At 43.1% G+C, this 15,952-nt stretch overlaps 1 protein-coding gene across 2 annotated transcripts; it reads right to left on the bottom strand.

Annotated features, from left to right (window-relative positions):
• Positions 1-875: 875 nt before the first annotated feature.
• On the bottom strand, positions 876-11,189 carry LOC135555475 (zinc finger protein Gfi-1b-like). 2 transcript variants are annotated; one of them, XM_064987937.1, is made up of 7 exons: positions 11,021-11,189; positions 6,301-6,386; positions 4,269-4,621; positions 3,890-4,062; positions 3,415-3,558; positions 3,136-3,301; positions 876-2,677 (listed from the first exon to the last, which is right to left on the bottom strand). In XM_064987937.1, exons 2-7 carry the CDS (start codon positions 6,381-6,383, stop codon positions 2,481-2,483), a joined length of 1,116 nt encoding a protein of 371 aa, XP_064844009.1. In that variant the 5' UTR covers positions 6,384-6,386; positions 11,021-11,189; the 3' UTR covers positions 876-2,480. The 2 variants fall into 2 exon arrangements, with proteins under 2 accessions (XP_064844009.1, XP_064844010.1); XM_064987938.1 differs by lacking the exon at positions 11,021-11,189 and adding an exon at positions 6,843-6,912.
• Between the last annotated feature and the right edge of the window lie 4,763 nt (positions 11,190-15,952).

Below are 15,952 nucleotides of genomic sequence, written 5' to 3'. Positions count from 1 at the left end.
AAATCAAAAACTGAAAAATTGGGCGTGCAAAATTATTCAGCCCCCCTTAAGTTAATACTTTGTAGCGCCACCTTTTGCTGCGATTACAGCTGTAAGTCACTTGGGGTATGTCTCTATCAGTTTTGCACATCGAGAGACTGAATTTTTTCCCCATTCCTCCTTGCAAAACAGCTCGAGCTCAGTGAGGTTGGATGGAGAGCATTTGTGAACAGCAGTTTTCAGTTCTTTCCACAGATTCTCGATTGGATTCAGGTCTGGACTTTGACTTGGCCATTCTAACACCTGGATATGTTTATTTTTGAACCATTCCATTGTAGATTTTGCTTTATGTTTTGGATCATTGTCTTGTTGGAAGACAAATCTCCGTCCCAGTCTCAGGTCTTTTGCAGACTCCATCAGGTTTTCTTCCAGAATGGTCCTGTATTTGGCTCCATCAATCTTCCCATCAATTTTAACCATCTTCCCTGTCCCTGCTGAAGAAAAGCAGGCCCCAACCATGATGCTGCCACCACCATGTTTGACAGTGGGGATGGTGTGGTCAGGGTGATGAGCTGTGTTGCTTTTACGCCAAACATAACGTTTTGCATTGTTGCCAAAAAGTTCAATTTTGGTTTCATCTGACCAGAGCACCTTCTTCCACATGTTTGGTGTGTCTCCCAGGTGGCTTGTGGCAAACTTTAAACAACACTTTTTATGGATATCTTTAAGAAATGGCTTTTTTCTTGCCACTCTTCCATAAAGGCCAGATTTGTGCAATATACGACTGATTGTTGTCCTATGGACAGAGTCTCCCACCTCAGCTGTAGATCTCTGCAGTTCATCCAGAGTGATCATGGGCCTCTTGGCTGCATCTCTGATCAGTCTTCTCCTTGTATGAGCTGAAAGTTTAGAGGGACGGCCAGGTCTTGGTAGATTTGCAGTGGTCTGATACTCCTTCCATTTCAATATTATCGCTTGCACAGTGCTCCTTGGGATGTTTTAAAGCTTGGGAAATCTTTTTGTATCCAAATCCGGCTTTAAACTTCTTCACAACAGTATCTCGGACCTGCCTGGTGTGTTCCTTGTTCTTCATGATGCTCTCTGCGCTTTTAACGGACCTCGGAGACTATCACAGTGCAGGTGCATTTATACGGAGACTAAATTACACACAGGTGGATTGTATTTATCATCATTAGTCAATTAGGTCAACATTGGATCATTCAGAGATACTCACTGAATTTCTGGAGAGAGTTTGCTGCACTGAAAGTAAAGGGGCTGAATAATTTTGCATGCCCAATTTTTCAGTTTTTGATTTGTTAAAAAAGTTTGAAATATCCAATAAATGTCGTTCCACTTCATGATTTTGTCCCACTTGTTGTTGATTCTTCACAAAAAAATATAGTTTTATATCTTTATGTTTGAAGCCTGAAATGTGGCAAAAGGTCGCAAAGTTCAAGGGGGCCGAATACTTTCGCAAGGCACTGTATGTGTGAGGGCAATTGCCATTATCCAGATCCTTATTGTATATATCTATGTTGTAACTGTGACCCTTTGTTTGATATTATCTGTGCTGTTGCTATTTAAATGAAATATCTGTGGCTGAGTTTTTGTGTTTTATCTTCAAATAAAGTGCGGGAGAGAACAATGAATGAAGCCCCAGAAATTCTAAACTTAAACAGAGTATTTATTTTTTTATATCTAAATCCCTTTTTATATATACTCATGCTGACCAGGCTATGACACTGAAAATATACAGTCACGTTGTCTCGCCATAATTGTGGAGCATCACTTAAACATAATCATTGTCTCTCTCTGCTCGTACTGCTGTCATGTTCCCCATGGCCTGAATGTATATTATTATGCCCTTGGGTGGGCTGCCACAGTGAAGTGAAAATGGCAGCTTCATTCATACACCAACAATGGGAGCTACAATTGCAACGGCTCTCTGAGGAAAATTGACAATTACCGTGGGAAATAGGGGTTTGCTTTGTCACTCTACAAACCACCTTTTTTTAATAAGGTGTCCTTTTAGACATACAGCATAGTAGAGACCAGGACCTAAAGGTCTGGATTCAATCCGTAGCATTAAAGCGTGACTGACATTTAAAGGCAACGTTTCCGTGTTGGCGGAGACAGCATTCGTGGTAAATGTTGCATATGTTGGCTCAATCTAAAATTATCTTTACATTTCAACTGGCTCAACGCTGATCTTCTGTGCTAATAATGGAATCCAGCTCGTACACTATATATATAACATTGCTAGAGATGTTAAAGTGATCAGGTGCCCTCAAGGCACTATCCAAACGGTCAACCTGAAAAGCTGTGAGCAAAAGCAAATGCCCAAATAACTTGAACACAAGTAATGTGCTTAGCCTCAATCACTGATCAAAGTACCATATAAAAATGGAACTGCAAATACCAGTCAACAATCTATACAAAGCACTCATTCTTGTGCTACATACAGTACTTATGTAATACAAATCTCCATTATACCGGTGGCCTCAGCTCTGTGTGTACACGCTGCTATGGACACATTGTGTCTCCTGGTGGCGCTGTAGGTCCAGTCTGCGCTGGAAGCTGCTTTGGCAGTGCGTGCAGCTGAACGGCCAGTAGCTGCTGTGTTTACGGCTGTGGGTGATGAGGTTGGAGCTCTGGCTGAAGGCCTTGCCACACACCTGGCACACATGGGGCTTCTCACCTGAGACAGACAGAGACAGACAGCAGGACATGACATAGCATTCAAGAAGAGAGATACTCTGTGACAGCAGCCAGTGTGCAGGGCAGAATCCTAACTTCAGATGTAAGCAAGCTTTGCACAATGTGTATGTCAGTTGTACTATAATGTACACACACTAGCTGACCTATGTTCAAGTCACACTATGCTCATTGTGTCCTTACAGTGTGTACCTCCCCGCACCTCAAATCAGATCAAATATATTTGTATTGGTCACATACACATGGTTAGCAGATGTTAATGCAAGTGTAGTGAAATGCTTGTGCTTCTAGTTCCAACAGTGCAGTAATATCCAATAAGTAATCTAACAATTCCCCAACAACTACCTAATGCACACAAATCTAAAGGGATGGAATAAGAATATGTACGAGCGGCATAGGCAAGATGCAATAGATGGTATAAGATACAGTATAAACATATACCTGTGTGTATGAAGGTGTGTTTCTTCATGTCTGACTTCTGATGGAACCTCTTGCCACAGTACTGGCAGGGGTAGGGCCTGGTGTCAGAGTGGATGAGCAGGTGGGTGGACAGGGTGGAGGAGCGCTTGAATACCTTCCCACACTCCTTACAGCTATAGCTACGCTCCTGGAACACACACATTCACAGAGATGTGGTCAGGATTTTGCCATTTAGTATGTTTATATAGTTTGTGTTGGGAAGTGGAAAGATCTCCACCAATGTACTTCTGCCAGATATACCTTTGGTCTTCCGTACATGCCCAGAGCTTGTTTGAACTCATAGGGGTGCTCTGGGGCTTTGGCTGATGTGGCCAATGGGACTGCATGCACGCATGTACGTGACCTGAGGAAATTAGTCTTCAGTACAGCTCCTGAGTACAAGACCTGAGAAAAGAGAAAGCTAAGTGTAACAGCAGATGTTGCTCATACTCCCAGAGATGTCAACCATATTCAACACAATTACCCCTCACAGCCTCAATTCTCACACCAAACAAATCTGTTGTTATGCCCTTTTCTGACATGTCACAGAGCCCTGTCGAGTACATTTTTCACCACTCCACTAAACACCAAACAGTATCTCATTTACTCTATTTTAGTCATGCCTGAAGGTGTTTGCATGGTTTGGAACCACACACTTTTGGTTGATACACCCTACAAGGGTGGAGGTGCTGTTCTGATTATATTGTCATTCCTGACCCTTGCTGGTTCTTCTTACCTTTTCACAGAGGGGGCATGGGCTGGTGGAATTGAGGTCCATATGTGGCCTGTGGCTCAGTAAGACATGGACCAGTTTCTCCAGCTCCCTCTCTCTGTCAGGGCCCCGGGGCCAGTGTGGGTACCAGGGCAGGGCAGACTCGGAAGGCTCCACACCATCGTACCCTTGGGTTTCTGTGGAGTAAGTGGCACACTAGTAGATTGAGTTTGAAAAAAAAAAAAAGTATTTTGATTTGATAAAGATAGTTATGACAATCAAATTGAGGCAATTTGAAGTTTTAATGTGATGCAATACAAATAAATACAAATATCTACATCTACTTATTTATTATTTACAATAAATAGAGTGTAGAGCCATAAAGTCAGGATCCGTTGGATACCTGCAGACCTGCTGGTCCAGAGGTCAGCTGGAGAGGTGCTGTGTGGTCTGGTTGCCATGGCGTCCCAGCTAGAACAGGGGTAGTCCATGTTGTCCTTGACTTCTGACCCTGAGCACAGGTTGCCCTGGTCCTCCTGGAAGGGGCTCCGATGCGGGGACCTTACTTCCTGCCACGCCCTGTTCTGCCTGTCGTGATGATTTGTATGAGGTTGTGGCTGGTCAGGGGTTGTGTGGCTGGTGCCTTTAGAGAAGCAAGGGGGATGAGACCCTGGTCTCTTACTCTTGACCAGGAATGAGCGAGGCATGACAGAGCTGAGGCAAGGGGAAGGTGCAGAGCGTGAGAGAGATAAATACCTACAGAACAGACAAGAGACGAGGGGTCATTCGAAATTTACTCACAACTTAATGACAGATTCTTTGACAAAGTGTTCCTCTGTACTAAAGAACAACAACGAACTAATATTATTTATAGATTTTTTATTTCATTTTTCTACAAATACCAATGCCCTAAAGACATACATTGAGTATACCAAACAACACCAACAACACCTTCCTAATATTGAGTTGCACTCAATTCGTCGGGGCATGGAATCTATAAGGTGTAGAAATCGTCCCACAGGAATGCTGGCCCATGTTGACTCCAATGCTTCCCACAATTGTGTCCTTTAGGTAGTGGACCATTCTTGATACACACGGGAAACTGTTGAGTGTGAAAAACCCAGTAGCCTTGCAGTACTTTACACAACCGGTGCACCGGTCCTTCTACCATACCCTGTTCAAAGGCTTAAATGTTTTGTCTTGTCCATTCACCCTCTGAATGGCACATATAAACCATCCATGTCTCAATTGCCTCATGGCTTCTTTAACCTGTCTACTCCCCTTCATCTACACTGATTGAAATGACATCGTTAAGGGATTATAGCTTTCACCTGGATTTACCTGGTCACTCTACTGTATGTCATGAAAAAAGAACATGTTCCTAATATTTGGTACACTCAGTATATTTATCCACAGAATCATTCACCTCAATTATAGAGTTTCTGGAGAATGTGAAATGTGTTTGGATCGTAATGACATTTTGCTGCAGTTAAATAATGTACATAAAATAGTTTGATATATAAATATGTGTTTCTGCTGTAAGAGAGCGAAATTAGAGATAATACATTTTTTGATAACATTAACTTTCATTAATTAATTTTCCACGTAATGTAACATAATACATTTTTCAAAAATTTGGTGAATGACTATCTCTAAAACTTTCTTTGTGAAAATATACAGATTGGCACACATTTACACACATCACACTTATAGTAAGCTGTAATGTCACTCATGTTGCTCTGAGTTAGTATTCCTTGTCTTTGTATGTAAATGTGAAACACACACACACCTGTTGATAAATATTCAGTTAAAATGCCAAAGCCTGTGGTTTGGGTAAGAAATGTATCATGGCCACCTGCACACTGTTTTAAAAAAACATTTCAAAAGCAGTTCTTTCTCTGAGGACTACCCTACTCCGGCATTGTTTTAAAGTCAAGCAATTCAAACTGAAATCTCACGATCTGTTGTGATATATACATTTTGAGCTTTTTACTAAATAGATCTACGTCTCTATAAGTTTTCAAAAGTTTCTAAATATGACATATCTAACCAAATCATTCATAAAATTGCATACAATCCTACAATATAATGCAATCGAATTACAAATGCAACATATTTCCTTTGCAATTCTCCCAATGATATTCACAATTCTACACATTATCAGAATATATTTTTTTTACCATTGATCACCTAGCTGTATATCAATAAACGATACAAACTTTTGCAAAAACAATAACCTATTTTGGTCAGTTTTCAGTCACGCTCAATCCTAACAATATTGAATATTTTTTATTGCTCGTCAGTTAAAAGTATTAAAATGATTCATATCTGTACTGAATTGATCCTCAAATTCAATAAAAATCATGCTAAACATTAAACACCAATCTCATATTATAAAGTTGAAATCTGGAGAGAGGTGGAATTCTTTAACTTACCACTTGTATGCACAGTTGAATCTGGAGTGGTTGCTATCTCTTTGGTGTCGGTAACATCCCCTTTTCTTTACCCCCTCACCCATTAACTGATGACATGACAGAAAACAATTGATTTGGTTTGATTTTAAAGCAATTGCTGAACAAAGGATTGTGGGAAAGCTCAAAAAATGAACCCACCAGCCAACCTTTACAGTGCATTCAAAGTCTATACCTCAGTGTACAATTCAAAGCATTTACCTAAAGGCTAGAAATTAAACATGTTAAACTGTTAAACTCATACTGTAACATTAATTTGGCTCTTACACACATAACTACAGTATGTGACAATGATACATAACATTGGTTATTTTTCAAGATTTATTCTAATCTACACCAGAGATTTTCTAATCAGAAATAGTCTATCAGCTAGATAAACTGTTTTTCCTTGTTTTAGTTTTGATTGAATAAAACAAATCTGATATTCCCAGTTGTTAACCAACTTCTGTAATGGATGCATGTGCTCGGTGTTCAGCTTGTTGTTCGCATCCTGCCTGTTGTCTTACCTCTAGAGAGGACGGATCCTGCTACCGTACACAAGAAGGACCAAGGACATATCCAAACATGTCCATCTTGGTCTGAGAGTCAACGTTCTATGCTACTGAGTCACAGGTAACTTGGAGATACCAGTAGCAACAGCCTGACTGAGGGTAGGAAGTGTGTACATTAAGGTCACTTGATTGTGCTTAAATACCTTAGTCTCACGTACAAATAGGGACCTTACTTTAACCATGTAATCTTGCTATGGGAGATTATTGACACACACATCACTGGTGTCTATGCAGTGTGGAATGTGTATAATTACACAACCCACACAACTCTCTTCCTGTGACTGAGGTAATTTAGGAAATAGAGAAAATAGAAACACTCTCCCACACTAGAACAAAGGTTAAAAGAGCTGCTAGAAGATGACAGGATTTTACTAATCAAGTGAAGTCAAGAAGTGAGATGGCAAAGATAAGTGTATTACAGCTGATATCCATTGAATTACAGAGAAACTACATTGTAGATCACTGTATGACTCAGCACATGACACCTTAGATTGAAACAGGTCAGAGGCCCTCAGAACAGCCTCAATTAATTGTGGCATGGATTCTACAAGGTGTCAAGTGTTTCACAAGGATGCTGGCCCATGTTGACTCTCATGTGGACCATTCTTGATAAACTACTTCAAAAACCCAGCAGCGTTGCACTTCTTGACCGAAATCGTTGTGCCTGGCACCTACTACCATACCCCCTTCAAAGACACTTAAATATTTAGTCTTGCCCATTCACTCTCTGAATTTCACACGTACACAATCCATGTCTCACTTGTCTCTAGACTTAAAAATCCTTCTTTAACCTGTCTCCTCCTCGTCATCTACACTAATTGAAGTGGATTTAACATGTGACATCAATAAGAGATCATAGCTTTCACCTGGTCAGTCTATGTCATTGAAAGAGCAGGTGTTCTTAATGTTTGGTACACTCATTGTATTGTATCCTGTGAGCAGCAGACAGTGGAGTTGAGTGTACCACTGCTTTGACGTTCTGGAGTGGAGCTTGGCAGAGCGCTGTGGTTACTGTGGCGGAGGGCTGGCAGCCTTTTCCCCAGTGTTTCAGGGAGTGCAGGCGGGGGGGGGGCAGGTTGTTGAGACGGAGTGGTAGGCTCGGTGGGTTTGTGTCTCGTCTCAGATGGGGGGAGGGGGTTCAGGGGCTTCTCTTCCTATATCCGTCCCTCTGCTCCCCTGCTGCTGCTCCTGTCTTTCTAGGAACCTGAATCTTGGGGTCTGGGGTGGAGGGGTTTAGGGAGGGGGGAGGGGGTTATGGCTGGTTGGCATTTAGTGTACTTTTCCTTTCTTTGTTTTTGTCTCACCTGTTCTGCTTTCCACTGTGATATGTTCCCTTGCATTCAAGTATGCTCCTGGCTCTGAGCTCATATGAAGCAGTCTGTATAAGGCTTGGTTATGCAATCAGCATCACAAGCAAGAATGAAGCTACAGGTGAGGATGCAAACACAAGACTCTCTCTGGTCAGAGAGCGACCTGGGGTTGGACTCAACCAGTGAATACACGATGTTAGGATGCGGTCTCGGTGCCGTGGTCCCCCTCATTTATCACAACTGAGTAAATTTTCCATCATGGCTTCCAATCTTGTTGGAAGGATATGTGCCTAGTAGAGAGTACGTGGCTGAAAACCTACTGCTCAACTCCCAGTGTGTTACATCTGCTCCTGCCACGCCCTCTACTGCTCATCCTGTGTCTTTTTGACCTGCCACTACTCCCCCAATGCTCTCTCCTCTCTCTCTCTCTCTCTCTCTCTCTCTCTCTCTCTCTCTCTCTCTCTCTCTCTCTCTCTCTGTGATTGTGTGGGCAGAGACAGGTGTGCTGGAGTCAGAGCAGATCCCCACCAGCTGCAACCTGTTCCATAATCAAGATCTCTACAAATATTCAGCCCTGCCACTTCTACGCTGCCAGATTGTAATCTCTGCTCAGTCAGTCTACGTTTCTAGACGTTTGTTCCTGTTTAGATCCTGTTATCCTGTTGTGCATGTTTTCCCTTGCCCTCTCTGACTCTGGTCCCTGTCTCCAGTCCCACGTCAATCCTGCTACCCTGTCCTGGATCTCCCACTCTACTGCTCCCTTGGATTCCCCTCCGGTGTTTAGGGGTTTCCGTTGGTGCTACTATGGTGTCCAGACCAGGTCTCCACCTTGCGCATTCCCCCCGAATATGCTGATTTGTCTCTCGCCTTCTCCATGAAGAAGGCGACTCAATTACCACCCCATCGACGGGGGGATTGTGCGATAAATCTCCTGGTAGACGTCGCACTTCCCAGAAGTCATGCGTATACCCTGTCACAGGCGGAGACGGTGGCTATGGAAACTTATGTCTCCGAATCCCTGCGTCAGGGGTACATTCGGTCCTCCACTTCACCCGCCTCCTCGAGCTTCTTTTTTGGTGAAGAAGAAGGAGGGAGGTCTGCACCCGTGTATTGACTATCAAGGCCTAAATCAGATCACTGTGAGGTCCAGTCACCCGCTACCTCTTATCGCCACTGTGATTGAGTCAATACACGGGGCACGCTTCTTCACCAAACTAGATCTCAGGAGCGCTTACAACCTGGTGCGTATCAGGGAGGGAGACGAGTGGAAGACGGCGTTCAGTACGACCTCAGGGCATTATGAGTACCTCGTCATGCCGTACGGTTTGATGAATGCTCCATCAGTCTTCCAAACCTTTGTAGATGAGATTTTCAGGGACCGGCACGGGCAGGATGAAGTGGTGTATATTGATGACATTCTGATATACTCCGCTACACGTGCCGAGCACGTGTCCCTGGTACGTAGGGTGCTGGGTCGACATTTGGAGCATGACCTTTACGCCAAGGCTGAGAAATGCCTGTTCTGCCAACATTTCCTCTCCTTCTTAGGGTACCGCATTTCCACCTCAGGGGTGGAGATGGAGAGTGACCGCATTTCAGCCGTGCGTAATTGGCCGACTCCCACCACGGTAAAGGAGGTACAGCGGTTTATAGGGTTTGCCAATTACTACCGGAGGTTTATCTGGGGTTTTGGTCAGGTAGCGGCTCCCATTACCTCACTGCTGAAGGGGGGACCGGTACTTTTGCAGTGGTCGGCTGAGGCGGACAGGGCTTTTGGTCACCTGAGAGCTCTGTTTACTTCGGCTCCCGTGCTGGCCCATCCGGATCCCTCTTTGGCGTTCATAGTGGAGGTGGATGCGTCCAAGGCTGGGATAGGAGCCGTGCTCTCTCAGCACTCGGGTATGCCACAGAGCGAAACTATGACGTCGGGGACCGGGAGCTGTTGGCTGTTGTCAAGCCTTTGAAGGCATGGAGACATTGGCTTGAGGAGGCTAAACACCCTTTTCTCATCTGGACTGACCACCGCAATCTGGAGTACATCCATGCAGCGAGGAGACTGAACCCTCGCCAGACAAGGTGGGCCATGTTTTTCACACATTTTGTTTTCACCATTTCTTACAGACCAGGTTCCCAGAACATGAAGGCAGATGCACTGGCTGTATGACACAGAGGAGCGGCCCATGGAGGAGCGGCCCATGGATCCCACCCTCATACTCCCGGCCTCCTGCCTGGTGGAATTGGTAGTGTGGGAGCTGGACGCGGACATTGAGCAGGCGCTAAGTGCATAGCCCACTCCCCTCCAGCGTCCCGCTGGGCGTCTGCACGTTCCGTCTGCTGTCCGTGACCGGCTGATCTATTGGGCCCACACGTCACCCTCCTCTGGTCATCCAGGCATCGGTCGGACAGTGCGCTGTCTGAGTGGGAAGTCCAGAGAGTGCACGAATGAAAGCAAGTGAACACTCTGCAATGGTGATGGGCACACCTACTTCAACTGTCCACAAGCCTACAGCAACAGAGCAAAGAATGGTGGAAGGGGAGCAGAACCTGAAGCTCAACCACTAACTCAGCCAGCAGACAAGCCCGATGACCTCCAGATCCGTCCCTCCCTCCCCTAACAAGCTGAGCAGCAGAGCGGTGAGGAGGAGGAGGACTAGGGAGCAGAGAGAGTTGAGGAAGAAGGGGACAAGGGAGCGGAGAGAGTTGAGGAAGAAGGGGACAAGGGAGCGGAGAGAGGTGAGGAAGAAGGGGACAAGGGAGTGGAGAGAGGTGAGGAAGAAGGGGACAAGTTAACAGAGAGAAGTGAAGAGGTGAAACAACACGAACCCGAGTGCAACAGCCAGTCTTGCAGTCAGTCTGACAGCACACCAGAGAACAAGTGACGAGGAGAACGATGACAGCTTTGAGTCAGGCAGTGAAGAGCCATCCTAAGACTCTCCCCATCTTGATGACACAGGTCCTTCAGCAGTCAGGTCCACTCAAATGGAAGCTCATGATGACGACCCACCAAACCATGCCAGTAGTCTGGCCACCTCCCACCTCCCTCCCTGGTGGCTACCCACCTCTAATTTAAAACAAAACTGCTCTAAATGAGTACCCTTAAATAGACTGCATACAAGCAAAACTTAATCAATAATTACAGGACTTTTTATTATCAGTATTTATTATGATTATCTCTAATGACCAAAAAATGTAAGTATTTTCTAAATGTGTGCCTTCTATTTTGCAATGTGTATTTAAAAATATTGTCAACTCATGAATTGTATTAATTATTGAATGAAAATAGATACTTAATTAAGATTATATTAAAACTAAAAAAGCAAAAAGATATGATGCAAAACAACTTGTCTGTATCTAATAAACAAGAAAATAAACAGTATTTTTTTCTATAGCTGGGTGGGGCCAGATAGGTGAGTGCTGGGCCCAGCCTAATGTCACTGACTATTGTGGTTTTAACACATCAACCAGAGATGGCCTTAAGCTCTCCCAGAGACACAAACACATGAATACATACACACACATACCACACGTTATTGTGCATCTGCAAGCAGGCAAAGTCAAATGCAAACAGGCAAAGTCACATACACATGTGCATGCCGACAGTGCACACACTCACAAACGTGAACAGTCCCACACAGCATATAGTCACACAGGCTACACCATTCAGGACGCACTCTTGAAGACATACAAACAGTAAAACAGTAAAGACATCCAAATTCTGTAAACAAAATCGTCCGATACAGAATAGAGGAGAAACAATAGGCGTTTTCACACTTGCACATTTTCTCTGCATGGGGCAACCACAGGAGGAAATTATCTAATGGAAGAAAACGCCTTTCGCTGATAGCAACAAGGAGTCCGAATTTGCCTCACTAATCACACATTACCACACATTAATCAATAAAACATATCCAACAAATGAACATGCAAAGAGAGTAAGAGGGAGAGAGACGGAGATGGTCAGAGGGCTGCCGTCAGCAGTAGGCCATGAGTACAGCTGGCTGTGTGTATCTCTGTATATGTGGTTGGTTGGTGGCTGTGGTTTCAGTCAGGGGGCTGGGTGTACTTTCTCATGGCCCACATCTTCTTTTTCTCTGTCACCAACAGGACTCGCTCCCCCACCCACCCATCTCACACATTAATTTCCCCTCTTTCTCTCTCTCACATATTGCCTGTCAAAGGGTGAGAAAGTGAGTGAGAGGACAGGAGCTTGTGACTACTCTAGATTTAGAGAACAACAAAAAAACGACCCGTGGTATAAAAATAGATTACCTTCGCTGAAGAGGTCTCCTGGCCACACCCACTACCAGACCTCTTGACACATCTATGTGTCGTGGCTGCTCTGTTGCTCAGCCTTCCTGTTATATTCTCTCTCTAAATCTTTCTTCATGGCATTTGACTCAGGCTTCTAGGCCATATACACAAGACTAGAAACAATCACGTGATGCTACTCTCTCTCTTACTATGAAAGGATAGTGGGAGGTCAGGGGGTGTGAGAACTCTGAAACTCTATGGTACCCAAGGCAGTCATACCCCCCTGTACACTACATTACAGTATAATAACCTAACACCACCACTACATGGAAATGTCATGTATCCTAATTTGTTTAGCATTTATCATCTGTCATACTGTAGATGAGTGAAGAGGAGGTGACTGCTCTGTGTGGTCCCATCTTAACACTTCCCCTCATTCACAGCTAAGATATCAGTCATAGTGTTAAAAAGCACTTGTCTCAATGTCACGAATCTCGCTAATCTTGATCCAGCAAAAGTGTTATGAGATCATAAAAAGGCACTTATATTTTGGGCGTTGATGGTAGTAAAACGATGTACAGTGCCTTTGTTGTGTGACAGCCTGCATATAAAATGGGTTACAGTGGTATTTTGTGTCACTGATTTACACACAATAACCCATAATGTCAAAGTGGAATTATGTTTTTAGATATTTTTTACACATTAATTAAAAATGAAAAGCTGTAATGTCTTGAGTCAATAAGTATTCAAGCTCTTTGTTATAGCAAGCCTTCATACGCTCAGGAATAATAAGTTGCATAGACTCAGTCTGTGTGCAATAATGTTTAACATATTTGTCAATGACTACCTCATCTCTGTACCCCACACATACAATTATCTGTAAGGTCCCTCAGTCGAGCAATGAATTTCAAGGACAGATTCAACCACAAAACCAGGGAGGTTTTCCAATGGCTTTGCAAAAAAAGGGCACCTACTGGTAGATGGATAAAAAAAAGCAGACACTGAATATCTCTTTGAGCATGGTGAAGTTATTAATTACACTTTGGATGGTGTATCAATACACCCAGTCACTACAAAGATACAGGTGTACTTCCCAACTCAGTTTCCGGAGAGGACGGAAACCGCTCAGGGATTTCACCATGAGGCCAATGGTGGCTTTAAAACAGTTACAGGGTTTAACAGCTGTGATAGGAGAAAACGGAGTATGGATCAACAACATTGTAGTTACTCCACAATACTAACCTAAATGACAGAATATATTCCAAATATTCCAAGACATGCATCCTGTTTGCAACAAGGCACTAAAGTAATACTGGAAACAATGTGGCAAACACATTTAAGTTTTGTCTAAATACAAAGACTAATGTTTGGGGCAACTACAACACAACACATTACTAAGTACCACTCTCCATGGTTTCAAACATGGTGGTGGTTGCATATTCACCTTTCAGCAGGACAATAACCTAAAACACAAGGCCAAATATACACCGGAGTTGCTTAACAAGACAACACTGAATGTTCTTGAGTGACCTAGTTACAGTTTTGACTTAAATCAACTTGAAAATCTATGGCAAGACTTGAAAGACTTGAATGGCTGTCTAGCAATGATCAACAACAAACTTGACAGAGCTTGAAGTATTTTAAAAAGAATAATAGGCAGATATTGTACAATCCAGGTGTACAAAGCTCTTATAGACTTCTCATTTTTCTTCAACTTTGAAATTACACCTTATTTTGTGTAGATCGTTAACAAAAAATGACAATTGAATAAATGTTAAGCCCACTTTGTAATGCAACAAAATGTAAAAGAAAAAAAGGCACTGTATCCCTGTATTCTAAACTCTGATGGAGTGGATCTCTGTGTGTATGAAGGGACTGTTGTTTTGGCCAGGTGACTCGGGTCTCTGCTCTCTACCCCACATTGATGTTGAATGTGATATGTACGAATTGTAATATATTTCCTTCTAAAATAAAACATCATATAAAAAAACTCTGATGGAGGGAAGTCCATTTACTGACACTCATACTTACAAGTGCACTCAAGCACTCACACACACACCCAAACACACACACACACACACTCACACACACACCCAAACACACGGGGTGGACGTGTGAAGCCTGTCACACACACCACACCCAAAATATCAGTCTCTCTGCCTCACACACATGAATAAGCAAACACAAACAAATAGCCAACACACCAAATAAACAGAGTATTTTGTATTCAACTGACTTTGCAGGTTTGTATAGAGACAATATCAACAACAGAAATATCCTAAATTTGGGTGGGCATTCTAGTGTTCTATTTCTTTGTTGGTCGGGTATGGTTCCCAATCAGAGGAAGTTGTCTATCGTTGTCTCTGATTGGAAATCATACTTAGGCAACCTGTTTTCCACCCTTGTTTGTGGAAGCTTGTCTTTGTATAGTTGCTGTTTAGCGCTACAGAGCTTTACGTTCGTTACGTGTTTTTAGTGTCATTTGAAAATAAAGAAAAATGTATGCCTACCACGCTGCACCTTGGTCTCCTTCCAATGACGGACGTAACCCATTGACTGTAATGTTCATATTTATGTCCTAATGACCACTACAGAAGACAATTTTGCAATTACAATAAAAGATAACTATATACATATTTTTAAATGTTCTTGGTAATGCTTTTTTTCACCCCAATCACCCCAAACACATATCTCAGGAGGATATTGAAAGCAGGTGCTTCCACACAGGTGTGGTCCCTGAGTTATTTAAGCGATTAACATCCCATCATGCTTATCGTGTATAAAAATGTTTCCCAGTTGCCCACTCGGGTGGTCTAATGCACTGTATCTCAGTGCTAGAGGCGTCACTACAGACCCTGGTTCGATTCCAGGATGTGTCACAACCGGCCGTAATTGGCTCAGCGTCATCTGGGTTAGGGTTTGGCCAAGGTAGGCTGTCATTGTAAACAAGAATTTGTTCTTAACTGACTTGCCTAGTTAAATAAAGGTTAAATACAATCAAATACATTTGGGCTACCATGGCTTGAAGAAGAGATTTCAGTGACTTTAAAAGAGGGGTCTCAAAGGAGCATAGAGGATTTAATAAAGGGTGTGTGTGTGTGTGTGTCTCAGTTCCCAGATCTTAACCTAATTGTACACTTATGAAAGATTTGGAGCCTTGCCTAAGACAGCATTTTCTACCACCAAAAAAACACCAAATGATTGAATTTCTCATGAAAGAATGTTGTCACATCCCTCCAATAGAGTTCCAGACACTTGTAGAATCTATGCCAAAGCTCATTAAAGCTGTTCTGGCAGCTCGTGGTGGCCCAACACCCTATTAAGACACTTTATGTTGGTGTTTACTTTATTCTGGCAGTTATCTGCATATAAGGATAGAGGTGAATTGGGCATGCATTTAGAAGCACCTGCTTATCATATATACAGTGGGGAGAACAAGTATTTGATACACTGCCGATTTTGCAGGTTTTCCTACTTACAAATCATGTAGAGGTTTGTAATTTT

The sequence above is a fragment of the Oncorhynchus masou genome, chromosome 15, assembly GCF_036934945.1.
Source record: "Oncorhynchus masou masou isolate Uvic2021 chromosome 15, UVic_Omas_1.1, whole genome shotgun sequence".
Lineage (NCBI taxonomy): Eukaryota > Metazoa > Chordata > Actinopteri > Salmoniformes > Salmonidae > Oncorhynchus > Oncorhynchus masou.
Note: the sequence above shows the minus strand (reverse complement) of the source record. Positions and strands in the feature narration are given on the sequence as shown.